A 27,156-nucleotide genomic window follows, 5' to 3' on the forward strand; every position below is an offset into this window, starting at 1 on the left:
CTTTCCACTTACACGATGCTTCCTTTTAGATGGGAGCCGTAAGAGCAAGGTGTGATGGTCAGCACATTAGTTTTCATTAGGTATTTCCCCCCACTTTTCTCACCCCTCACTTCATACTGGCGAGACTCCTTAGAGCTATCGGGAACATGGAGCAGTACCCACACTGCATCACGCCTCAGTTAAGATTACAGGTTTCTAACAAAGTAGTTTCAATTCTGTGTGTAGATACTAATGAGCCCAGCTTATTAACCTAGAAGTGTAGGGGATCACAGTAAGACCTGTGATGACAGATGGAGAAAACGGCAAGGGTAAGGTCAGAAGAGAGGACCAGAAATGAGAGGGGAGAAATAAAAGGGATGCAGAGAGGTACAAGTGAGTTCTCATCCCAACCTTCAGAGTTCTTTCCTGCATGTTCTATGCAGCATGTGGGATGTAAAATATGCTGGTGACTGCCTGGGGACCTTCACTTTGCCTAGAAACTTGTGTTTCTAGACATGTATGCTTGTGTGTGTGTGTGTGTGTGTGTGTGTGTGTGTGTGTGTGTGTGCGCGCGCGCACTTGTTTACAAGGGTAAAAATAAGAGAGAGATAATGAGTAATGCATTACAGAAAGGGGTGGAAAGAGTCTGAGATAGCGTGAGGTGATGATGGTGGCCAAAGGTGTGCACAGCTATTTCCATCTCTTTTTAAGGAGGCTGAGAAGCATGCAACGAGGCCTCAGGTACTAAGATGTGGACCCTGGTCCCTCCTACTTCAACCTCAAATAGCCTCCATCACTCAAACTAGGATGGAAGGCAAATCATTCCAGGAAGAAGTTGGCCTGCGGGTTGTCAGGGTTCCTACTTGAACTAATTAAGTCATCAGCAGGAATGTTGCACGGATACTGGGTATTTATGTGTAGAGATTCAGAGATTCTTGTCTTTGTCACCAGGAGAGAAAAGAAAAGATGGCAATTACCTTGCACTTGCCTTTTGAGGGTGTTTTATTCTTTGTGTGTATATTTCTTTTTAATCGATAATTGTGGATATTTGAAAGGACACAATGTAACATTTTGATCTACATATATATGTCATAGGAAAAACTGACCAAGCCGACTCACATAGCCACCACTTTGTCAATTTATCTTTTTTGAGAGATGAAAACATCAAGAATCTAGTATTTCAGCATTTTTGAAACATGCACATTATTAATTGTGGCCCCCATGCCATGCAGTTGGTCACCACAGCCTCCTCCTCCCATCTAACAGAAGTTGCCCACCCTGATCAACATCTTTCCTCTCCTCACACTCATTGCCAGCCTCTAGCCTTCACAAATGACCCTCCCACTCTCTGTTTCTATGAAACTGACATTTAATATTCAACATGTGGGGACTGGAGAGACAGTCCAGTGATTAAAGGTACTTATTGCTCTTGCAAAGGACATGAGTGTGACTACTACCACCCATTTTAGATGGTTCGTGACCACCTACAACTCCAGTGTCAGGGCTTCCAATGAGCTCTTCTGGCCTCTTCTTGTACCCACACATCCGTGTACACATAACTAAAAATAGGAATTTCTTATGAAAGATTCAAGCTGTAAGAGGGAGGACACTATTTGGTCTTCTGTGACAGGATTATCTACTTAGAAGAATGTCCAGTTCCACCTATGTCATTACAAAGAAGAGAGTATGATAGCATCTCATTGTATACATGCACCCTGTTTATTGGTGAGCACTTGTGTGGGTTCCATATCCTAGCCACCATGAATAATGTTAGAAAGTGCACACAAGTGCACATTTTTCTTTAGCATATTTATTTTCACTTGGGAGTAAATACCTAAAGTGGGGTCTATGGGTCATATAGCTATGGCTTTATTTTTGTGAGGAATGACCATACTGTTTTCCACAATGACCTACTAGTTTATATCCCAACCAACAATCTACAAGGATTGCCTTCTCGGTATCCTCATCAAAACTAGTCATTGGTCAACTTTTTGATAATTGCCATTCTAAAAGGTGACAGACATCTCATTGTGGGTTTAAATCACATTGTGTTGGTAATTAGGGAGAGAGAATATATTTTCAATATCTGTTGACCATTTATATCTCTTCTTTTGAGAAATGCCTATAGAAATCATTTGCCCATATCTTCAAATAAGTTACTGAGTCCCTGTGAACTTTGGTTCCCAGAGTTCAGTGGTGATTATCATCACCCTTCCTGCTTCCGGTTTTGTCATTTCCAGTTTTGCTTCTAGCACGAAAGGGCATTTTATATAAATTGCATTCTTTAATCCATAATCACTTGATTTAGTTAGCTTCATAGTGTGTGACAAAACATTTGAAAGAATTAACTTATAAAGAAAAGGGATTCTTTTTTTTTTTAACTGGGTCCCACTCTAGTCTAATCTGGCCTCAAACTTTCAGCAATCCCCCTGTCTTAATCCCTTGAGTGCCGGGATTTCAGGAGTGAACTACGGCTCTTGGCTTCAGAGCTCCTAAACAATTTACTTACAGCCCATCCACGGGGCTTCCAGTTATTTATAGAACATTAAAACTGCTAACAAGTGGTACAAAACAACCTGTATGTTCCAGTTTTCATGTCCTACTGACCTTCTTGGCCTTTGTCTGAAAATAGACGCTGCTACCACCCATTTTGGACCCATCTTCAAAAGCTCCTCCAGGAGGATTCCCCAAGCTGTGCTCAGTGAGACCCTGCTTTCAAAATAGCTGCAAATAGCTTGTCCAAGAAACTGGCACCAGGTTCCACCTTTACCTTTCAGGCTGTCTCACTGACTGTGGATCAGCCCCTTGGAGGCAGAAGCCAGATAAGCACCCTACTTCTCACACTGTCCTCCAGACTATGGAACTCCCCAAAGGCAGGGAATGGGCATCTTACTGTTCAGAATGTCCCTTTGACCATATTCCCTGGGAAGATAGAGGATTCTTCCTGTCCTGACCTCAGCCTGGTTCTTTCTCATGCAAAGTGTTCAGTAAGCGTCCACTAAGTGTACTCTGAAGAAAAAAAAATGAGCATGACAGTAAAAGAAGCCAAACAAAAGGATGGATGATAAAAATGTGACTAAAAGGGGATATTTAAAAATCTATTTTTTTTTTCAATTTTCAAGACAAGTTTTCTCTGTGTAGCTCTGGCTGTCCTGGAACTTGCTTTGTAGACCAAGACTGGCCTCAAACTCACTCACAGAGATCTACCTACTTCTGCTTCCCAAGTGCTGGGACCAATGGCATGCACCACCACCATCTGGGTAAAAACCATTTTTGAGAACAAAGTTGTTGTCTATGAATGCCAACTTGACATTTATTGTAACGCTGGCACAAAATCTTAAATGATCACATAGTCAAAAAGGAGTTTTATATTAAGCATCCTCCACATAACTCCAAAATCACTCAAGTTGCAGCATCCACCCTGCTCGGTGCTCTACAGAACAGAGGTAACAGCCAGTTAAAGCTTTACACTTCCTCGGGTGAGATCTGCATGTTATTAAAGGATACTCTAGCAATAAAAACAGACTAGGATAGCGTTTATAGTAAAATGATTTCAGCAAACACCCCACTAAAGGAGATCTGTGTTTTGACTGCATGCCACACGGAGCCTCTCATATGCAGATGTATGCGGTGGCTGAAGAGCCACAAACACAGCATGAGCCAAATGCGCTTGACCACAGCACTTTTTATTCTTCCCTGCGAGCATCTCCTGACAGTTGTGCACAGGGAAGGCAGCCTGGGAAACACTGTCCCAGTTTCTCAGATGCCATTATTAGTTGCTTCACACGGATGCTTAGAAGTGAGCGCGCCTGTTGTCGGGGCGGAAATCCACAGGGGCAAAGATTTGAGATGACACCCTGTAGAAATGCTCCTCCGAAATGTCGAAGTAACCCCCTTTTCGGCAAAATGAAGCAGAAAGTGTAGACACAACACGGCCTCTGACTTATTTCTCTATGAGATTTGGGGCAGGAAATTTCTCTGCAGAGAAACTATGCTATATGTGTGAAAAGCACACATCCGCGTGATAATTTTATCTGGAATTTCTGAACTATTAAAAAAATTTTTAAAAAAGGGCACAAGGTCCTAAAAGATTTGGCTCACAGACTGTAACTCACAGACTGTAATGATTTAAATAAGGTGTTAATGTGTTTCCCAAAGATTGTGGGCCGGAAGCTTGGTCCTTGGTATGAGAGCGTGTCAGAGTGAGGGAGAACTATCGCAAAGTGCTTCGGGCCAGGTGGTAGGTTATTGAGGACTTGGTCTTGACAGGGTGGAATGCTGGTTTTGCAGAGAGAGTGGGCTGTTCTAATAGGTGAGTCTGATCTTTGTCTGCCTCCAGCTTTCTTTCCTGTGACCTGTCTCTCTGGTTTACGCTCCCCCCATGATGTCATTCTCCAGTGATGGGATACCATGAACTGGTCCCTCACCAGATGTTGAACAATTATCCTGATGATTTTACGAAGTTTCTAGTCTTAGGCATTTTATTTTAGTGATGGAAAATGAACTGACACATTGCTACAAGGGTCCCTTGCTTTCCTAAGCCCATGCAGTGCGGTTCACCTCCTCTGGCTTTGACTAACTTGGATCATGAGCACAGTGCTAGTTAAACTCACATCTCTACTTAAAGCAATCACACTCTACCTCACCTTCCCCTGCATCATCTGAGCACAGTAGATCCTTTGTCCTACCCTCACTCACTCATGCTGATGCTCTGTGCTTCTCCTCCAGGATCCCAGGGCTTCTCTGACTCTTTGAGACTTTTCCTTGGCTGTTCATCCCCATTTGCCTACTGCATTCAGGTCACCCCGAGTCCTGAAACAAATCCCAAGCTAAAATGCCCTCCCTCTAATTCTCGTCTCTAGTTACCATTGGGATTTTATGTTCCTGCACTTGACACTCCTATGACCTCTCACCACATTTACCTTCAGATCTTTACAACTGCTTCTGCCAGCCAGATAATGAGTGTCTCCCTAACCGTTGAGTCCAGTGGGAAATTCTAGCCTTGGTCACTCTTGTCCCCTTAAGGTACTTATCTCTCTTAGTCTTCATGCCCTCTCTGAGTTCCTCCTGCTTTCAGATCCTTGCTTTGGCCCTTGCTTCATCTTCAAGGATTCCAGTTTCTGGCATCTTCCTTTAAAGTTGTTTTCCCCCAGGATTCGAGTCCCTGTCTCCCAATTACAGGATTGATTTTTGTTGAGTAAACTTGTCTAACCAGATGTGTATGCTATTCCATTTTTTTTCTGTCCAACCCAAACAAAACTCCTATGCTTCTTCCTTAGGTTGTCTTTGAACATGCTACAGCCACCAAAGTCACTCAAGAGCTCCAAAGAGCAGCCACAGTACTTTCCAGGTTCAACCTGGGCTTATTTGATGAATCATTTCATCTTAATGCCATAGGAAAAGAGGTGGGCACAATGCAAAGTCCAGAATGGTGCCGGAAGAAGCAAGTGGAAAACACACAGCATCTGGCACTGGTGTGCCCCCTGCCAGTGAGTCACCAATGAGAAGCACTGCCACCATCATCACTTCCCACACTCACAGGTTCCTCTCCTGCACTGACTTGGTCATCACAGCCAAAAGAACACGAGAGTTACCCCTGATTCATTCTTTCTCTTGCCTCACACCCGTCTTGTTCATTGTGCCTCCTGAATATTTCTTGAATCGCATTGCTCCATTGTTTATGGCTCTCATCCAGGCTCTCTCATCCTCTGTCCTCTGAGCATCTCTCCTCCAGTCTTGATCCTCCACAACCACATGGCACAAGTCACGAATGAGACTTCGCTATGTCATTCCCAACCCAGTCCCCGATACTCTGTTGACTTTTAACAAAGGCTACCCAAGAAATGACAGAAATAGGACATTGAAGTGTTGCTGACAATATTTTGATGCATTGCAGGGCTAAAGATGTGTAGAATATTTCACTTGGCCTAGGTCTGGAAATGCTTGGGCACTTGATGACTGTAATCATAAATGACTTATCCTAGTAGTACTGTTAGGAAGGGCTGTTCCTGCATGTTCACAGGTTGACAAAGATGGATGGGAATCTAGCCACATCCTCTGGAGACACCTGGTATTATAGCTTGAATCTGCAATGTCCCCATGGACTCATATATTGATCTCTAGGTGGTGGCACTACTTTGAGGGGTTCTGGAAAGGTGAGGAGGTGGGTTCTGGTTGGAGGGAGTAGAGCACTAGAGGTCTGTCATCAACATTTACAGCTGGTTCTCAGTTCCTTGTCTCTCTGCTGTCCGCAATAGGAGAATTGAACTGCCACCTCCTCCACACATTCTGTTTCGCTATGGGCTCAAAGTTAGCAGAGACAAGGGGGGCTGAACAATATCGCTGAGTCATGGGCCAGAATATCATTTCCCTCTTTTAAACTGACTTCTTGGTTGTTTGAGTCACAACAATATAAAAGTGACTAATATAAGCAGGGAAAGACAATGAGTCCACAGAAAGGAACAAACAAGGTATGCACACTTTCATGAAGCTTCTGGGAAATGCTTGGTGTTTTTCTGATAAGAGTCACTGGTCTTGTTAATGATATCCTCCTCCTCCTCTTCTTTCTGCGGTGATGGGAAGTAAGAAGGGTAGGGCTGTGGAGGCCACTGTGAGAGTGAAGAAAAGGCCAGGAGAGGTTCGGAAGTCCTTGCCTTCACTCTCTGGGGCTCCTGTGCTTGGACCCAGGAAGGAGGAAGCTGTTCCTTACTCCAGAGGGCCACATAGCACCCCCTCTTGTTTCAGGAGAACTGCTGAGCAAAGCGCCTAAGAATTCCTTTCTTGGACTAACTTTCTCATCTCAACCCAAACAGTTATCACCAAAACAAAATGAAGGAAAACAACAGCCAGTACTGGACAGGGTGTGGGAAAGAATGCTTAGCTATTGGTGCATGCAGGCTCTACAGAAAATTAAAGCTAGCTTTGTGATTTAGCTATCCCACTCCTAGGAACACACCTGAAGGAATCTAAGTCAGGGCACCACAGGGAAATGTGCATGCCTACATGTACTGTAGAGCTATTTGCTACAGCCAAGGATTGAAATTAGACCAAGGAGCCTGTCGCAGAAGACTGAATAGAGAAAATATGATACGTACACACAGTAAAGTTATTATTTAGCTCTAAAGATACACAGAATCAGGAAACATGCAAGAAAACCCATTGGGCTAAAGGACACCAAGGTAAAAATAGGCCACAGAGGGAAAGGTGAGTGCCATTTTGTCTGTCACAATTGGAAAGGGGAAAGGAAGAAAAGTGGCCTGAGAACAGAAAGGGGACTATTCAGGAATGGGAAGGAGAGGAGAAGAGCAAGAGACAGCAGAAGAGAGTGAATACAGCCTGGTACATACATGTGTGGCAATGTCACCACAGCATGGTACATACATGTGTGGCAAGTCACCACAGCATGGTATATACATGTGTGATAATGTCACAACAGCAGGGTATACACATGTGTGACAATGTCACAACAACATGGTATACACATGTGTGGCAATGCCACCACAGCCTGGTACATACATGTGTGGCAATGTCACCACAGCATGGCATGCATATGTGTTGCAATGTCACAACAGTACCCATTAGTGATTTTAAAAAGGGATGATTTTTTTTCTTTCTCAACTAGATATGAAGAAGGGGAACGCGCTAAAGTAACAGCAAATTAACACCACCAGCTACTCCCCAGGCCTAGCTGCAGCCACGGGTAAGCTAAGCCACAGTTCATGCTCTGTTCCAGCTTTCACAGTTTAGCTTTGCTGCAGGCTGAGGTGGTGTGAGAGAGAAAAGCCACACCCACCTCTTCAAATTCGTTAGCACTTCCCACCTAATGCTCCAGCTGGCTGTGTCAGCCCACAGCTTATGACTGCAGTTGTCAAACAAAAGCTTACAAAATCCTGACCAGAGGAAAAGCCCTAACTCTCCCCAGGACTTTTTTAGATACCTTCTTCCTAGAAAACCAGTACACATTAAGTTCACCTGGGACCATCTTGCTTAAATACCTTAAAAGGAATCACTTAAATATTAGATATGTATCTAAATAAGGAAGGAAGGAGAAAGGGAGAAAAAGAGGAGTGGTGGTTTGAATGTAATTGGCCTCTATTAGCTCATAGAGAGTGGCACTATTAGGAGGTGTGGCCTTGTTGAAGTAGGTGTGGCCTTGTTGAAGTAGGTGTGGCCTTGTTGAAGTAGGTGTGGCCTTGTTGGAGGAAGTGTGTCAATGTGGGAGCTGGCTTGGAGGTCTTCTATGCTCATACAATAGCAAATTCAGACCACTTTCTGTTGCCTGAGCGTCAAGATATAGAACTCTCAGCTCCTTCAGCACCAGGTTTGCCATGCTGCACCGTGATGACAATGAACTAAACCACTGAAAATGTGAGCCACCACAAATTAAATGCTTTTTCTTTATAAGAGTTGCCATGGTCATGATATCTCTTTACAACAAAAGAAAGACTAAGAGGGAAGAGAGAAGAGAAGGAATGGAGGAAGAAAAAGGAAGAAAATTAGTTAGAAGGTAGAATCGCTCCTAAATAAGACCCATGAGCTAGGTTCCAAGGACAGCAACAAAGCGACACTCCACAGTATTAACCTATCCCAGCTCAACTCACTAAAGACAAGGTCCTGGGGAAGCAAAAGGAAATAATAACAAAAATTACTGGCTATGGACTGGAAGCAAATCAGCAGGAAGATGTGTGTGTGTGTGTGTGTGTGTGTGTGTGTGTGTGTATGTGTGTGTGTGTGTGTGTGAGATTTTAACATAGTAATAAAATTCTGCAAGTAGTAGATATGGTCTTTAAAGTGAATGTTTCAACTGATACTGTTGATATATTTTAATTGTGCTCCACCCTCTAGTTTTAAAAGATTTATTTTAGCTTTAACTAATTGCAGTTGTGTGTGTGTCTGCGCATGAGAGTGCAGAAGTATTTACAGGCCAGAAGGGGGTGTTGGAGTCCCTGGTTCCAGAGTTACAAATGGTTGCCAATCTTCTGACATAGGAGCTAGAATTGAACGTAGGTCCTCTACAGGAGCGATAAGGAGCGATACTCTGAGCCATTTCTCCAGCCCTTGTCATTTAAAAAAATAATTTAAGCATTTTTACATGCATTTATGCACAGAGAGGGCAGCTTGTGGGAGTCACTTATGTCCTTCCATCATGTGAAGGACCATCCACCAGCCCCTTAGCCTTCCAGAAGAGATTCTCCTTTTCCAGAAGAAAAATGACAAGGGCTGGAGAAAGCCCGGGCTCTCTCAGTCTTACGCTATTGTTACAGTCACCCTGTAGCATTTTGAATGACAGGAAACAGAGAAAGGACAGGAGACAAATCCCCTCATCCAAGGTCCTTTAATTACCTCCTTTAAGAGACAGAGGCTCAACTACTAAATACTAGAGCATAGAATGTTGTTACTTTCTTTTTCTTATATTGATAACAAATTTGGAATCAAAATACACTAATGTTGTATTTCCCAGAGGAGTCATGATGGAACAGCACTTAAAGTTAAACATGTAAAGAGGTTAAACAAGGTTTAAAATACATGTTAGTTTGACTATATAGGTTTTTAATCTTAAAATAAGATGAGCTTTGTGTTTATTTTCTCCATTTATACTGAAGAAATAAAACCAATACTATTTCTTTTTTGTTTGTCTTTTTAAAGACCTTGGAGCTCATTGTAGTGGATACAGCAATATGTGGCCCAAACCTCTCTCTGTTTTGCTAACAGCTCTCCACTGCTGATTCATTCGTAGATCCTTGCTTACCAACACAGGAAACCAACTATGTCAAGATTACAGTCCTTCCCTAACGACAACCAAGAACCAAGGACCAGTCCATGCACAGAGAAAAAGGAACCCCTTCTTTACAACAGGACCACTCTGAAGAAACTAGACCAGCTACACAGCACACCTTGGGGTTCAGTGAGGCCTCTGGGGCCTTGCTACTTAACTCCCCTCTCTGCCCAGTCCTGAGTCCTGTATGCCTTTGCATACAAGATCACCCCAAAATAAAGTGTTGAAAGACTGTAGTGTAAGAACTTGTCTGAAAACGCCAAATCAAAACAATACATATCTTTGTACCAAAGCCTGTTATATGTTGCCATGAGCTGTGGTCACCACAGCTGAACACAAAACTCACACTTCAACTTAACTGGGATGTTGTTAACTTTTGACCAACATCTTGGAAGACTATTAGAAGCATATTGAAATGTCACATTTAAGAATATGTTTGTTTTTCATTTATTTCTCAAAGTATTTATATCACGTATATAAATTTGTATCTAATATTATTGGAGATTATGTTTGACTTTCCTAAATTGTGGTGATCATTATATATGAAGCACTTCTTAGTTCTAAGTGCTTAATTCTGAAGAAGTAAAGGTTGTGATTTTTTTAAGTATTAATCTCTGCCTAAGCCATCTTAGGAAGTTTTGATACTATGTCTTCCTCCTTTGACTTCATTATTCTTCTAAATGGACACTTAGAACACCATCAAAAATATGCAGTTTTAGCTCATATTTCCCATGGTTTATAGAAGACATCCCTATAGCATTTTTTCCTTTTGCAATCCATTCAGCAATGCTTTCTTTTGGTTTTTTAATAAACAAATGGAAATAAAAGGCATGTCTGTCTTATCTCTGATTATAACTGAAGTTTTAGACTCTTTCCCACTTAAATTGTTGTTTGGGAGATACTCTTTCCTGAAGCAGGAAGAGAAAAGTCAGGATTTCTTGGATTTCCCCTTTAGCTCATGTGAGTGATCATGTGAGCATATTCCCTTCCGTGGAATACTCTTGCTTTTCTGTGCCTGTGTTTCTTTAATGTTCATAAATGCCCAAAGAATGTTTACTTAAACATGTCAAATACTAGTGACTTTGTAAAAGGGAAGCAAAAACAAATTAATTTAAGAATCAGTGAACCAAGCAAAGCTAAATGGTACCTTCCTGAACCTCATGTACAGCGTCAGTCTTCAAGAACAGAGTACAAAGTGGCCAGTGGATTTTTGTGAATCTTCCTTTTCTCATGGACCACTGGAGACTACCTTCTTACAGATCTAACTGTGGGGCCTCAAATGTGAAGATCAGAGGCTAAGGCTTGCAAATCCTCCCAGTACATGAAACCAATTAGACAACTCTAAAGTTAAGCCACAAAAATAGGATGTCAAAATTATTTGAGAAAAACAAAACAGTTGAATGACTTTTTACACTAGACATGCTTATTTATGCTAGATTTTTCAAATGATTGATGCTTGACCAATCTGACCATTCCTCCAGCCAGTCTTAAATATAGGACGAGGAAAGAGTATAATCATACCAGTTCCCACCTGTCTTTGCAATGTGACCCCTAGTATCATAGTTAGGGCAGACAGCACTCACCAATGACATATTCCACTCTGAAGTAATCCTGCCTGGGGACATATGGGCGATTGAAGTCAATCTGGATGTAGAAAGTCTGCCCTCTACGGACTATCAGCTTGTTACTGTCGTATTTGTCTGTGTGGTGATCAATCTTGTTGCTGTCCCATCTCTCTTTGAACAGGTGAACCGCTGTGACAGTCAGGTAATCTGTTCATGCAGAAAGCAAAATAAGGAAACCATTAAAGATAGTTGACCTACATACACTCTCAGTAATCAAGGCTATTTTTCTAGAAGAAGGTCAGCTGAATGAAACTACAACGGAAGGGGGGGCAGTAGATTTGAGAATCAGCCTCTTGTTTTGGAAGACAGGTATTTTTTACCCTCTCTCCACCTGTGAGCTCATTTCGGAGCACAGAATACTCACTTTGGGAGAGACAGGTACCTAGTTTATAGATCTAGAAACAGAGGAGGGAGGGTCAGAGTTCAAGCCTTCCATCTCATGCTGGGTTTTAAGTCAGGTCCTCCCACCAGGACTACGCCTCCCTGTGTGACATTGCCACTTCAATTGCCCCATCTTTCAAAAAGGAGGAATCAAATCTGACAAAGCCTCAAAAGCAAAAAGCTAACCATTAATTCAAACTTCTTCTCCCACCCCAGGAAGGCTCAGATGTCCTCCGACTGTAATTCTAAAAATAGATCTGATTCCTCAAAGGCAGAGACAGGGAGGGGAACCTCCTCTAGAAAGAAAAGCAGTTTTTCTGTGTGATAACATGTGATCATGTCCACTGGCATGGGCAGAATTAGACTCACACTTTCTTGGCTCCTAAATGAGCCATTTAGGTGTCAGACTCTTGTTTTCCGTCTTTGTGTGTGTGTGTGTGTGTGTGTCAAAACTTCCATGGCTTTCTTGTCTTTTGGATCAGGAGTATACATGTCAACTACGTGTTTGCTACTCTTGTAGTTTTGCATATATGGCATACATCCACTTATTTTACAGGTTCATGTGTCAGGTTACAAAGTCCCCCAGAGGCATACATATATGATGGTGACACGAGATTCCTTGAGTGAAAGGAACCTGCAGAGAGTGTGACACATGCTATCCCTGGAGAAGGGTGAGCTCCCCTCTTGCCTTGTCTTCATCCTGTCATGCACATGATCACCACACTGAAGGCAGGAATATTTACATTGTGGTTTAGGAGATTGAGTGGGGGAACTGGTTTCTGTACATATGTTTGGAGTTCCATGCAGGGAATGTTGGGTCAGGTAGCCTGGACTCTCTTTTCCAAGCTGCCTGGCTACTTGATGCATGCTTTACTGTTATGTTTGGAGACAGCCTACTTCCCCTCAAATTTACATTTGGCAGTCTCTGAAACACTCTAGATAAAGTTAAAGTTTAGGTAAAACTGAGTTTGAAATTTGAGTCTCAAAATACCATGTATAGGAAGAATTTCCTTCTATGTTAACAGAGATTTCTGTTTCCACAGCTGTTCAGTTCCAAAGAAACACACAGAGGCCTACATTAGTTATAAATTGGTTGGCCTATTAGCTTGGGCTCTTTATTAACATCTTACATCCTGCATTAACCCATAATTCTTGTCTGTTTTATTAAAACAATACAAGACTATTGTCCCACAGCCTTTCTAGATTTGAGTTCTCTTCATTTTCAATTGAGGATATTGTTACGTGGAAAGTTTCTATGAAGACTGAGCTATAGCAGGTGGGTCTGGTACTATACCTGGTACAGAGTGGGGCCATCAACCTTCAGGCTCTTGACCTCAGATGGAGCCACTCAATGTGGTGGGGCACTCTGACTGTGCTGTTAGGCAAGCAAAGTGCAAGGCATTGTTTTATTTTTGCCTCAACCTGAAGACTTGTCAACGTACAGGGGGCTCTTAAAAAGCACTTTTCCCTTTAACCTGGAAGCTGCAGATGTACAGTTTTGGAGCCTCTCTTTTCCATGGTGCCTTTTCTTCTAACTTCTATGGCTTTATCAAAGCCACAATTCCAATGTTATAGCAACCTGAGAATGAGCTGGGAATACACAACTGTTGAAGGTTATGCCTTTTAGTGTGGGACTGCAGAAACAACTCACTGGATAAAGTACAAGCACAAGGACCTGAATTTAGATTGCCAGTTCCTATTAAAAGTCAGGTGACAGCATCAAGTGTTTATAATTAAAGGTTGGAGGAGTGGATACAGACAGAGCCCCAAGGCTTGATGGCTAGGTAGTCTAGCTCCAGGTTCATTGAGAGACTCTGTGTCATAAAATTAGGGGTTAATGATTCAAGAGGATGCTGGATGTTGACCTCTGGTCTCCACATGCATGTATACACATGCACCAATGTATGAACATATACAGAGCACATATATAAACTAGTATGCAACCCTCTCTCTGACTATGTTTCTCTGTGTGTATTCTCTCTCTCTCTCTCTCTCTCTCTCTCTCTCTCTCTCTCTCTCTCTCTCACACACACACACACACACACACACACACACACAATCCTCTTTCTTAACAGGATTAAAATGTCTTTTAATTTTCATCATCATCAATCCAAAATCTCCAAATGGGTCCATCAGTTCTTCATTCATGAACAGGGGTAGAAGGAATACCACAGTATCACTTCACTGAACCTCACAGACAAAGGCACCTTGGGTAGATGTTCCAGATATGAATGAGCTATCTCTATCAAAGATTCTGATCCTTGACTGAACAGGACATTCACTATCAGGAGGGACATACAGTCTACTCTTATACAACTCTACTGTTCTCAAGATGGCCTGATGTCTGCTTCCCTGTGGATTTTCATACATCCTAGCTCTGGACTTCCACACAGATCCAAGTAAGTCTCTGTCTGGTACACTGGAATTTAAAGACCACTCGGAGACACCCTCTAAGTAACACCACCTCAATATTTTACCCCTTTTAAAGTAGTCACTTCCAGAATTTTGTGAATTCCTCTGTTTCATAGTAGATTTCATTTTGTTAATTTCTCTCATGAAGAGTTTTCCCTTGATTAAAATACATTATTCTGGCTGTAGTTTTTCTAATAAACTACATTGAGACCATTAATGAATCTTGTAAAATAAAGCACATTTTGGTTTCTTCATCTCAGGCATCATTGGACACTAATATCTTACTAGGGAATTTTGCATTAAGCATCTGCTGAAGCAAAATTCTTAAAACACATTCTGATATCTTTTTTTATCAATAGTGGATAGCAATTTATCCCAGACACCCAAAGATCTCTTACCTGGGCAGCTATTTGGCTATATTTTTATGCAACTGTTTTTTAGTTTGTGGTTCCATTTTAAGGCCTGGCATGCATTCATATTATATTTCTGCTTGTAGAATTGCTCCACTGTTGCACACAGTTACGATCATTTTGGGCCTTCAGTGTGTATTCAGTACATTTACAATTCACTACAGTCCGATTTCCATAGTGTGCTCTTTTGTGTTGTTTCCCAAGCCATGAATACAAGTATTGATTAGGCAATTGCCTCCCCACTGCCTTATAGCCATACTTGAAGATCAATCTGGTAAGGGTAAATACGCAACTAAGACTCCCTTTTCAGGTGAGTCTAGGCTCTGCCAAGTTGACCCTCAATGCTGATGAGGACAGCTGGGGAAGAATGCATCAGGCAAGGAGAACTGTTCAGGCAAGCGGGTGAATGATCACGAGAGAAACTGGAAGACAATAATGGTTGGGGGGACTTTTGGAGCACAATGAGGGCTCAAGGCCAGGGGCTCCTGCAAGCCTCACCAGCCTTGTTCAGGGGTTTAGACTTTGTATTGAGGATTCCGCTAAAACCCAAAGCAGTAAACTTACATAATGATTAAGTTTATACACAGAAGTTTAAACCACTTCTGGAGACAGAGTGGAGGAGAGTTGGAATGGTGTCAGTCTTGATATTTGGAAGACCATTCTGGGGTAAAGAATGTACTGAGATCAGTCTGCTTGCAGGGCATGAGTCTACAGGTCCTAAGGTACTCGCCTATTTGCCTCCACATACACTACCCTCCCTCCCTCATGATCAATTACCCCCAAAGAAAGAAAGTTTATTAGCTCTAATGCCTTGGCTTTTCAAGGAGCCTTATCTATATAAACCTAGAGATGAGTATCTACCAAGCTTTCTACCTCCTGCCCCAGCCTGCAAAAACTGGCTAACATCTAGCAATCCTGAGTGAGGTCAGAAGAACAATGTACAGTACAGTGCTAGCTCTGAGTAATATTAGTCGATACTAAAGACAGAGAGCATGGTGATTTGGGAAATTCTGGCCTTACTGAAGGCAGCCTGGGTTCTTTGCTGGAGCACTGGTGCTGCACATGGCAAAACTCCAAACGGAGCAGGGGTCTCTGGTCGGAAGTGGCCATGGCAAAATTTCTTTTCAGATATTATTATTTTACATAGTGTGTATGGAACTGCTTTGCTACACTGTAGTTGTGAGACCTCAGCATCCATTGAAGGTTCTAAAGAGGTGGCTCTCTGGTTAAGTTTGCAGGGTACACATGTTCAGCTCATATACCACAGTGGGCAGCTCTTGACCGCATTAATTCCAGCTTTAGGAGATCTGATACCTTCTTGTAGACTCCACAGACACTGAGCTTACACACACACACACACACACACACACACACACACACACACACACACACACACAGAGGGGGTGGGCAGAGAGACAAAATTAAAAGCAAAATCTTAAAAAGGATTTTTTTTACTGGATTTTTTTTGAGCTACCCTTTTCTTACTTTTAACAGTTTGATGGGTTAAGGACATAGGATTTAGAGTAAGGCTGTTGGGACCCCTTACATCCGCCACATATTGTCTTTATGACCTTGGACAAGTTGCAAAAACTTCCTGAACTGCAAAGTGTAGTTGGAATGGAAGAAAATGGAAGGAGTGCTCTATATGGGGTCCTGGCAAAGGCTAATCACTCAGAAGTCAGTGGCAGTAACAGTAGCTTCTAAGAACTGAGAAGTCCCTGGGATCCCAAAGTTGAAAATCAGAGTCTGTGTGGGCAGGTGAGGGACCCAGTAAGAATGCTCCCAGGATCCAGTAGACCCTCAGACCACCTGCCCCAGAAACAGCAAGGTTCACATCCCTTGTCTTTCCAGACCCATCTGCTTTGTTTTGTGGATTCTACAGGTAGACAAGTCATTCCCCACTCTAGTCTTAGAATCATATATTTCTCTTTCTAAACAGAAGGTCCAGACCACCATTAACAACTATATTTTCCCTTTACACAGGTGATGCTACCTACAAAACTGGAAACTCCTCGAAGGAAAGACTACAGCTTGGCCATATTGCCATCACTTATGTCTGGGAAAGTTTGGGAGGCATGTTCCAGAAGGCTTGCTGCTTTTCACTTAAATCTCATATCTAAACATTTGGGTCTTGATTGGTTTTTTTTTCATTTTAAAAAGAATTATTTTATTAACCACAGAAACAAACCTATCAGTTCTTTAAATATCATTTCCCAGACAGTTTACTCTCAAGACAAGTAATTTTGAGGGCCACATGGCTTATTGGAGACGAGGATTGGAGATTACCAAGGCTTCCATGATAGAAGTTTAGTTTCCCATTGGATAAGACCATCAAGTCTTCATGCTGTTTGGAACAAAAGGTTAGTAAAGATGCTATTGAAAGTTAGAGTGTCAAGCCTAAGAAAGACAGACAGACATCACACACACACACACACACACACACACACACACACACACACATACACACATGCCTTATGGTTTCTTGAGATTTATTTTTCTTAGTAAAAACAAACACATACAGTTTGTTTCAGAAACAATATATAGGACCTAGGAGATGGATAAGAACTGTTTGCTATGCAAGCAAGAGGATCTGAGTTCAGATCCAAAGCACCCACTTGAAATCTGGGTGTAGTCATACACTCCTGTGACCCTCGAACTGTGGAGGACAGAGGCAAGAATGTGGCTGGAGTTTGTTTTCCACCAGTCTCATAAACAAATGGTACGTTCCAAGATTAGGGAGACACTCAGTCTCTAAGGAGAATATTGTCCCCTAGGCTGCATACTTACTCAGTTGCTCACACATCTACAAAGTACATGGCACTAAGGTACATGCACATAGCTGGTATCGGCATATGTGTACATATGTGTATGTGTTTATGCCTATTGCTCTGCTATTGCGGATATTGAATTTTAAGCACTGAACTTTCAAAAATCATGCTTTGAGTATCTTGGGTTTTTTTTTCTTATTACAACATCACCCTAATAAGCCAGTGCCTTTGGAAAAGAAGGGAAAAATTCAGAGGAAAACACTTCATTCTAAGTGAGGAGAAACCAGGGCAAAGCTAAATAAAAAATTTCCCATTTAATCTCTTAAGCTTCCGCTTTAAAACAATCTAAGCTAAGAAAACATTTTGTTTAAAAAGTGAAACATGGAAAAAAAAGACACAAAAATTAAACTCGTTGCTCCAATGTGGGCCTCCGACTGCATAGCCGTCCTTCGCCAGACGAAGGATCTATGGTGATAAGCAAAATATACATCAGTATGGTCATGGGCCACGGCCGATTCAGGCACCCTCTCCTCTGTCCAGAGAGCAATCTGGGGGATTTCTCCTTGGACCTGGGATCCCATATATAATCAAGTCTCCTGTAAACCCTAAAATGGCTCCCTTAGTTGAAATATATTGTTCCCTACGGATTGAGCCCCCCGAGGTCCGGAGGGGGAGCGGAAGGAGGAGGAACATGAAAGACGAAATCAGTACTGCGAGGGATGCTATCACCCACTGATACAAGGGAACGGATCTGATGAGAATTTACCAGGGCCAGTCGGACTGGGACTGAACGAGGACGTGATCTAGCCAGATTCTCGGAATTTGGCCGGATTCTCTGACTGTGGCTGGCCCGGGGTCTTTCTGAAAAGCCATTGACTATGACACTGGGACCTGTTTCCTCTGCATATGCTGGATTTTGGGGATCCAGTCTGTTTGGATGCTCGCCTTCCTGGACCTGGAGGGAGGGGGAGGGAGCTGGAGCTTCCCACAGGGCAGGAAACCCTGACTGCCCTGGGGGACAGAGGGGAAGGAGGGGGGGGGGGTGGGGGGAGTGGGAGGGTGTTGGGAGGGGGGGGCGGAAATGGAAACTTTTATAATTTAATAAAATTTACTAAAAAAAAAAACAAAAATTAAACTCGGCTGAGGTGTGGAAGATTACAAGCTACTCTGATAGGTAAAAGATTTCAAACAAAGCAATCAAGTTCGAGATGCCAGACAAACGTGAAAGATGCATGGAAAGGTAAAACTGGCTGCTTATTCTTTAAAAACAGAAATGACAGTCATGCTGCCTTTTCCTCAGAGTAATTTTCTAATGGGTCAGTGGACTCACTGGGTATTCTAATCTGTTTTTCATTACTGTAAAGCAATATCTGAGGCTGGGCTTTTATAAAGAAAAGATTTACTTATTGATAGGGAGAGAGAGAGAAGAAGGAATAGAGGAAGAGAAGAAAAGAGAAGAGAAGAAAGCAGAGGAGAGAGGAAGAGAGGAGAGGAGTGGGGAGGGGAAGAGAGGAGAAAGGCTGGGTGGTTGGAGTTGAACAGTTTAAACCACATATTCTGGCTCTAGTGAGGGACCTGAACAATGCCTTATGGTTTATGACACATGGCATCTTAAAGGCAGAAGCTGGCAGAGAAGAGATCTCATGGCCAGGCCTGCAGAGAGTGCTCCTTGATCAGGCTCTATCTTTTATAAAAAACTCACCTTCATGAGAACTACTAGCTCAGGGCCCCATAAAAAGGACCTTAATCTCTTCCAAGGGCAGACTCCCAGTGACACAAGGACCTTCCACTAGGCCCTACCTGTCAGTTCACCACACTGAGACCAAGTTTTAGCATACGAGCCTTCGGGAACAAACTACATTCAAATTACAGTACTGAGAGTTAGTGATGGGGAATGAGGCACGGTCTCCAGTGCCACTGAATGAATGACATTTGCCTGGTTGACCATGGGTGTTACACACAAAGCACACCAGGAACAGAATCTGGTTCTTACAGTGCATGGTTATAGCAAGGACTCTACAGCTGGTTACCATGGAACATGAGCAAAGGTATAAAAATGACGTAAGGCATTCTAGTGCCCATTTGCCTACCAGGGCCCTCTCTCCAAGTGTATAGTATACAGAGAATATCTGTTAAGCTGGTGGACAGGTGGCACCTTGTTTATTGGTCTAACAAGACCTAACTTAGATAGAAAGAGCTTCATCATTGTTCAAGCCTCACTCAGCACAAGCAGCAAGTGAATTCACATCTTCCTGTCCAAGCCCAGATCCTAGAAAATAGAACACTGGGAAGTCACTGCTTCTTCTTTATTTAAAATTATATCATGGCTAGAAACTTGGCAGCTTGCCCTTTCAAAGTGACAGCTTTCAAAAAGTCTACCTAACACAATTTCGTCTAATTCCAAACACATGAGAAAATGGGCTGTTAAAGAAAGGAAGAAAGTCTCTCCCCAAGCGTCAGCTCCCTCCCTGCCCTCCTACTCTCTCCCTAATATGAAAAAAAGTGGATTATCTTCTCCCCGGGTTGCAAAAATATTCTTCTGAGAATGATTATACCTGTCACAGATGGAATCTCGAAATAAGTTAAATGTTTAGGTTCATATTCTAGGAATTCCCTGGTGAGCTGAGTTCTCCCTGAAATCTTTGGTAACATTATTACTAAGCTATAGGTGTTCACGCTATGTGTGAGGAAGTAGGTCTGTTTATGATGGGAAGAGCCACAGGAAAGCTTTTTCTCACACATCTCTTGGTGACTCAGGAGGAGCAAGTATAATTAGAACAATTAAAGGCATTTTTCTCCCGCAGTTATTATTTAAACTGTTGCTACTAAGAAGTCCTATAGCCTAAAATGCTTCAGAAATCCCGGAGCAAGAGAAATGAGACTCACACCTTCTTCAGAGGCTAAACGTTTTTTGGTCTACATTTCCTCTAACCTGGAATATTTCCACTCAATTTTCTATTTGCTATGAAAATTACTCATATAAACCATAAATAAGAGTCAACAGCAAGTTCCCTGTGTTCAGAGGAATAGAAAGACAGTAGGATCTTTAATGCTTATTGTAATGTGACCCCTGTCAGGTTTCTAAGGCTCATCTTTTCTGTGTCCTGCAGCTAATTCTCACCACTAAGTAGACGCTGTCTGTCTTAAAATAATTTTCTATATATTCTTATTCTCTTCTTTCATCTTTTAAAAGAGTCTTATTTCTTCTCTACCTACCAGATGTGTGTGTGTGTGTGTGTGTGTGTGTGTGTGTGTGTGTGTGTGTGTAGGTGTTGTGGCGGTATGCATGTCCGGACACATATTTGAAGGTCAGAGAAGGATTTTGGATTTTGGATGCCATTCTCAGTCGTTTTATGTCTATTTCTTTAAGGCAGGGTTTCTCCTTGAGCTTGAGATTTGAGTTTTCTCAGTTAGTTTGAAAACAGAAAAACTCGGCCATCTTCCTCTTCTCGCACCACAAGACCTGGGGTTAGAGGACTGTGCGTGATGCCTCATTAAGAACATGGGTACTAGGATCTGGTCCTCATAATTGTACATCAAGCTTTCTCATCCAGGACGTCGTTTCTCTATCTCATCTCTCTTTCTTCGTTTGACATGTGGTCTACATCATCTGTATATAGTACAGACTACTTGAAAACTCGAGATCTCAGCCTTCAGTGCACTGGGATTACAAAGATGGCCCTTGTTTATATTCCTTTTATTTTAGATGAGAGAGAGAGAGAGAGAGAGAGAGAGAGAGAGAGAGAGAGAGAGAATCTCCTAGTCACATAGACTAGCCTTGAACTCATCACATAGCTGGGGATGAAGACAGCTTACCCTTCTACTGCCATCTCCCAAGTGCTAGAATTAGAAGTCTACTGCCATGCCTAGCGTATCTGAAACATTCTTTGTCATCTTACAAGACACAGCTGAGATGTCTCTGCTCTCCAGAAGCCTTCGTCATCCTCTTTCCTGCTCCACCACGCCACAAGACCTATATTTCTTTCTCTAATTGTTTTACAGCAATTTACCAAATTTCAATTAGTCTTTATTAGACTCAATTGCAGTGATTTTTTTCTTTTTCTTTTTTTTCTTCTTAGAATGAAAGCCACTTGAAGTTAGAGACTGGCTTCCTCTTCTTGTTCTCAGACTCTGGAATCACTTCTAACATGTAAATGACACCAAATCTATTTTTTTTGTGAACTGGGTAAGTGATGAACTTCACTTCATAACTTCATTTATTCATCACATAATGAATGCCTTTCTCATTCTTTCAGTAACCCTGAACAAAAGAGTCTTCTTGGCACCAAGGAGAAGTTTATTGCTAACTGATTGAGAGATTGGTTTGGTTCTGACAAAGAATTATGGGAAGGAATAAATTCTTAGGAAAACACTCAAATCCCCCACTATCCTAAAAAAAAAAAAGTGCTGGATCTGCCTCCATTTGGACATTCACCAGGCTATTCTTGCTTCCTTGGTTGATCTCAATACAATAGACCTGCCATGTAGATATTCTAATAACTGCTACAAATGGCCTCTCTGTTCATAACAGAGTCCCACAGCCCAAGAGGATGAAGTAGACTTATGTAACATTCCATTTCTAGCCACACAGAACCTGAAACCTGGAAGGCTGTAGAGAGATTTTGCAGAAACACAACTGAATGTGTAGAACAGTCTTTAGAAACTGATGCCACTGTGGGACTGGAATGATGGCTCAGCTGATAAGGATGAGGACCAGAGTTTGGATCCTAGCCCTGACTTCAGAGATGGAGGCAGAGGATCTCTAGAGCAAGCTGGCTGTCTAGACTAGCCAAACCAATGAGCTAGGTTCGTGAGAAACCCAGTCCAAATACAAAAGGTAAAGTAATCAAGGATGACAGCCAACATTAATTTCTAGCTTCCATGTACACCCACAGTGCACACACACACACACACACACACAATGTATGTCATTCTAAGTAATATTCATGATAATTTTCCTGTTTGGGACACACAGGGAACACAAAGGATCTCTTAAAGTATGTGATAACATCAGACATGTCTACAGCTTAGTCCTACCTCTGAGGTCCCATTAAAATCTCAAATAGATCTGTTTTTCTTAAATACTAAGAAAGTATTTGGGGAAGCCTACATAAATTTGTACAGTCTGATTTAGTTTTTTTAACTTTACTAAAATAATACTTTGAGAAGGGTGCTTGCTATGTTGCCCAGGCTGGCCTTGAAGTGATCCTCTTACCTCAGCTTTTCAAGTGGTTGGAAATATGGCATGCTTCACTCTCATAAAACAGTTCTTAATCAACTATTTCTAGCTATGGTGAAAGTCTGTCACATACACATATTAGCCACATTCTGGGTATACTGGATATTCACAAATACTTCCCAGTAACCATTAGTATTCACAGCTACGGGGCTAATTAAAACGAAGAGCCAGACATTTCCTTTCTTTTCCTCTCCTGGTTTCTGTGAGCTGCTCAATTAATTTTACAAGGACAGCTTTCAAAATGAAAAGTTACCCTTGAGGACTAGTGGTGGAGATAGAGAATTGGATATGGGGCTCAGGTGACCCTGAAGTCAGTGCACATCAGTGCTCCCGGGGTCCACTAGTGGCCACTGGGTGAACTGCAAGATGACTAAGTGAACCAGGGCGAAAGCCTTACTGCCTTTTAGAGCATTCATAATTCTAAGATGATTTGGGGGTGGTTTGGAGGTGGGAAGGCTTCATATGTTTAGTGCCAAACTCTCTGTGCTTTTAGACAAACAGAAATCGAACTCTGCAGAGTAACAGCCTGATTCACAGACTATGTACACTGATATTTTTTTCACCTGTCCAGCTAGCTCTCTTGAGATTACTCCGCTGTGATTCTTGATTCAGAAGCTCCATCCTCACAGCATACAGTGAAAAACCCTGAACAAACACATACTGAAATATGGACGCTGAAATATGTCATTAATAAGTTATAGTGATTAGGGATGCTGAGTCACTGCGTTTTCTGCCTCCTGGACCAGGAATATACTTTGGGCTCCTTACCACCTGCCCAGAGATCCATGTGTCCTCATGTATCCTGGTATGGGTGTCTGAGCCCCTTCCTCTTTCTTTCCCTATGCCTGACTTCTGCTGGAGCCAATGTACTCCTTCCCAGAGTACAGTGCCTTTTCTGCCAGAGGGGAATTTTACAAGAAAGTTGAATATCCCCAGGTGACCCATGGGAGAGCTTTGTGTCTGCAGTCTTTTCGATTTTATTTGCATTCTTATAAAAAACAAAAGGACTTCTAGCATGGGCAGTAAAGAGGTAAAGAATATCAACTGATGGCTTTAGGCCAGTATTCTAACCTGTAACAAAGGAAGCTGAGGCTGGCTGGTTGCATACCCCAGTTCTGTGACTTTAATGTCCGGGTTTAGAATGTGGCACTTAGCTGGGAGAGTTAGTTTCTGGGCACTAAGAGTCAGTGTGTGACTGTCTGTACCTACCTCAGCAAGTAGATGTTTGTCCCCCAGGAAACTCAACACTGAGAGCCCACAGGAACAAAACCGGGTTTTGGTGCATAAACGATATTCCACAATGTCCTGCCAGCTAGATGCCATCCAGGGACAAGAGTCTGAATGTCCCTGCTCATTCCCCAAGGGAATGGCTTCTGTATCACCAAGCCAGTGCTGGCATCTGGACCCTGTCACAGCTGACAGGGCCAAGAGGAGGTCAGCTGGTGGCTGCTGCACCCAGAGCAGGTCCCTCAGGAGGAGGCAGAGGCAAGAGGCGGAGGAAGCAGCTTGCCTCGCCGCCTCCTTCGCTGGCTGCTCAGGAGATGGAGGGCTTCATCTCTATTACTGTCAGAATCTGGCACCGCGCACCAGCTCTGAGATTCACAGCCATGGATGGAGGCGAGAGAAGGAAGGAGTTGCAAGCCAGACAATCAGACGCAGCCACAATATTTTAGAAGTGGAATGTTCTAAAGCTAGAGAACATTCTCCAAAGTTCTGAACATTATGGGTAGAAGAGGCCTTAGTGGATCCAGCATGTTTTGTAAAAAGAATGACTGAGAAATAGAAAGAGGAAGTGACTTCCCTATATGACAAGATCAGCAAATGTCCAAACTAGGACTGTCATTCAGAAACTTTGGTGTTTTTGCATCTTGAAAGAGTTTTGGGACCCTTTCTTGGACACCAGAGACTGAGAGGTTGCCATTTGTAGATCTTAGTGGGACAAGTTCTTCCACAGATCCCTCATGGGAAAGGGGGTCTGGCTCTACTGGATACAGTGGTGTGCTGCTCTTACCTTGCAGATTGACACCCCTGGGCACCACGCCCTGCAGCTCCTCAGTTGGGAGGTCAACTTCTGCTGCATTGGAATTGTTGGGGGGCACTGCTCTCCTGCCCCCAAAGGTGGTCGTTGGAGTATCTGACATTCTCAGCTTTACTGGATCCTTGGGAATGGGAGAAGAAAGTCCATGGAAGAGGGGTGTGAGATGAGCATCACTTGTGGCCCAGATTCTAAAGTAGAGAGAGAGATGCACCTGTGCACAGCAACGACAAGCAACATGCACATCCCACACAAATGAGAGTGAGAGGTAGCAGTGAGGATGAGCCTAGGGATAGAGAGTGTTCCCCGAGGATCTCAGGGAGACGTCCTGCTTGTTAAAACATAAAGAGATCACAAGAAAGAGTGTTTGCTTGAAGCAAAGAAAATCGTTCAAGACTACAGACAGCAGAACTTTCCTCTCCCCAAATCCCCAAAGCCTATACGTTTGTAGGTGCATGCACTTACTCATCTCATGGAGATTCACCAAACCTAAGTCACTGTGAGAATCAGACTCATGAAAACACATCCAGATTAGGATAGTCGTTAAAGTCTTCATTTAATTATAGCATAGATAGATAGATAGATAGATAGATAGATAGATAGATAGATAGATAGATAGATGATAGATAAAATAGACCAGCCATTTAATTTTGTCACTACTTAATGGGGGCTTCTTGTGAGCCTGGCTGTGATCTTAGTACTTAGGTAGGTACAACAGAAACCAAAACAGCACCTCTTTCCCAAGAGATTACAGTAGAGTGGGGTTAGGAATGGACCCGACAAGAGTCGCACATGATGCTGTTTGGGTGTGTGGCATGGAGACTGTGGCTATGTTCAGTTGGATTGTGAGTAGGCTGTGCTCTGACATGGTCTGGCCTGCTTCCTCTTCCCTCCGGGTTTGTGAAGGCGACCAGCCAGTCTAAACACTACACACCTTAACTTCAGGGCCCAATAAGAACTTGTTGACCAACTGGTCAAAATGAAGGGGGACTTTGTTTCTGAACTCTCTTTACCTGACCCACCGTGCAGTGACTCCTGGCAACCTGGCTGTTTGTAAAAACTAGGCACACCCTTGCAAGATGTCATGTTGCTATTACAGAATCAGCTTGATTAGATGGTTGTAGCAACGAGAGGAGCGAGGCTGAGCACAGAACCGCTTGGTAAGGTATCTGCTCTTGGGAGGAGACAGGGGCTCTTGGAAGAAGGAAGCAGGAGTGGGTATCTACAAACACCTTTCAGGATTTACAGGTAATCTCTGTTGAGCTGAGGCAGGGGAGGTGATTAATCAAAAGGTTTAATGACAAAGAAAACAAGAGAGCACAACCCTCTGGAATCTTGTCAATAGCAAAGACACACTGACTGGTCACTAGAGGCCAGCAGCAGGGTGTGGGGAGCAGTGCTGGGCAGTCAGGCAGCCTTCTGGGAGAGAGCAAGTAAAGCAAAGAATTGGAGCATTCCAGGCACTGATCAAGAGAGGGTAGTGTCCGCCACTGGGTGAGTGTAGGAGGGGGAACTATCCTTCTTGGTAGATGCAGCAAAGGGAAAGGGGCTTTGGTTTAGACACTGTTAATATGGGGTAAGGAATGACCAGGTCAGGGCAACCGAACATGCCGTCTTCTAGCCAGGTGGTCATTCTCAGATGGCCTTGCCCCCTCTTCTAACCTTACTCCACATTCCACAGTTGGTTTCCCTTAAGCAAGCAGACCTGCTCTTGGAGGAGCAACCCCACTCCCAACCCCATCAAAGAGTCTTCTCCACCAGCCGTGCTCCTAGCAGAGTTTGTTGGAGTTCAAAGAAGTCCTTAGAAGTAGGACTAAACATTGCAAGCTCATAGGTAAAAGTTGGGAACTGGAGAGAGAGACTGCCTCTGACCCTCCCCAAACCCTTTAGAAATGCAGAAATGTAGGTCCAGAGGGACAGCCACAGCTTGGGACAGTCCTGCTCTGAAAGTCTCTTACCTGCTTGAGCTCCTGAGAGGGTGCCCTGGTAGGCTGGTTGTGTGCCTCTGAGTACTTCCTCAAAAGGACTCAGGCAAAGTGACCAGAAAGTCGTCTCTTAAATAACTGCCTAACGGCTCCCACCCTCCTCCCCATCCCAGAGGATTTCTCCTCCCCTTTCTTGACAGCTGGTGGAGGGGACAGTACTGTTTCGAGGACTTTCCACGTACTTCTGCCCCCTCCCGGCTTTGAAATGCCTGCATGTGCTCCTTCCTGCCTCCATTGCCTCTTTGCTCCCAGGTTCCCATACTGGCACGTCCTCACCATCCCACCTCCAGGGTCAGCCTTTCCCCTCCTCCAGATGCCACTAGTAACTACCAAATGGCATTGCTGTGTTTGGCAGCCTATTCCCTGCCCTCCTGCTGGGTCAGAAGGACTAAAGGGCCCTTTTTCTGTGGAGGAATGCTTTGCCACACAGCTGGGTGATGAGCTGGCAGAAGCGAGGGGGGATCTGCCTGCCCACAGACAGGTCACACAGACAGTTGTAACCATGCATCAAGCAAGTGCAATGAGTCCCTCTTGTGCAAAGCAAACT

General features: G+C 43.2%; 1 protein-coding gene across 2 annotated transcripts in view; it reads right to left on the reverse strand.

The window, feature by feature from the left end:
- The window catches only part of F13a1 (coagulation factor XIII A chain), a 169,514-nt gene extending 142,782 nt beyond the window's left edge, over positions 1–26,732 (reverse strand). Inside the window, exons 1-3 of one of the 2 annotated variants that reach the window (XM_048426831.3) lie at positions 26,583–26,732; positions 24,601–24,748; positions 11,338–11,526 (exon numbers count right to left, since the gene is read on the reverse strand). In XM_048426831.3, coding sequence (XP_048282788.1) covers positions 11,338–11,526; positions 24,601–24,730 — 319 coding nt within the window. In that variant the 5' untranslated portion in view covers positions 24,731–24,748; positions 26,583–26,732. Of the gene's footprint in view, positions 1–11,337; positions 11,527–24,600; positions 24,816–26,582 lie in introns of both variants that reach the window. The other variant, XM_085699392.2, reaches the window with a different exon arrangement.
- Positions 26,733–27,156: the final 424 nt, after the last annotated feature.

This window comes from Myodes glareolus, chromosome 14 (genome assembly GCF_982192425.1).
Source record: "Myodes glareolus chromosome 14, mMyoGla1.1, whole genome shotgun sequence".
Taxonomy (NCBI): domain Eukaryota; kingdom Metazoa; phylum Chordata; class Mammalia; order Rodentia; family Cricetidae; genus Myodes; species Myodes glareolus.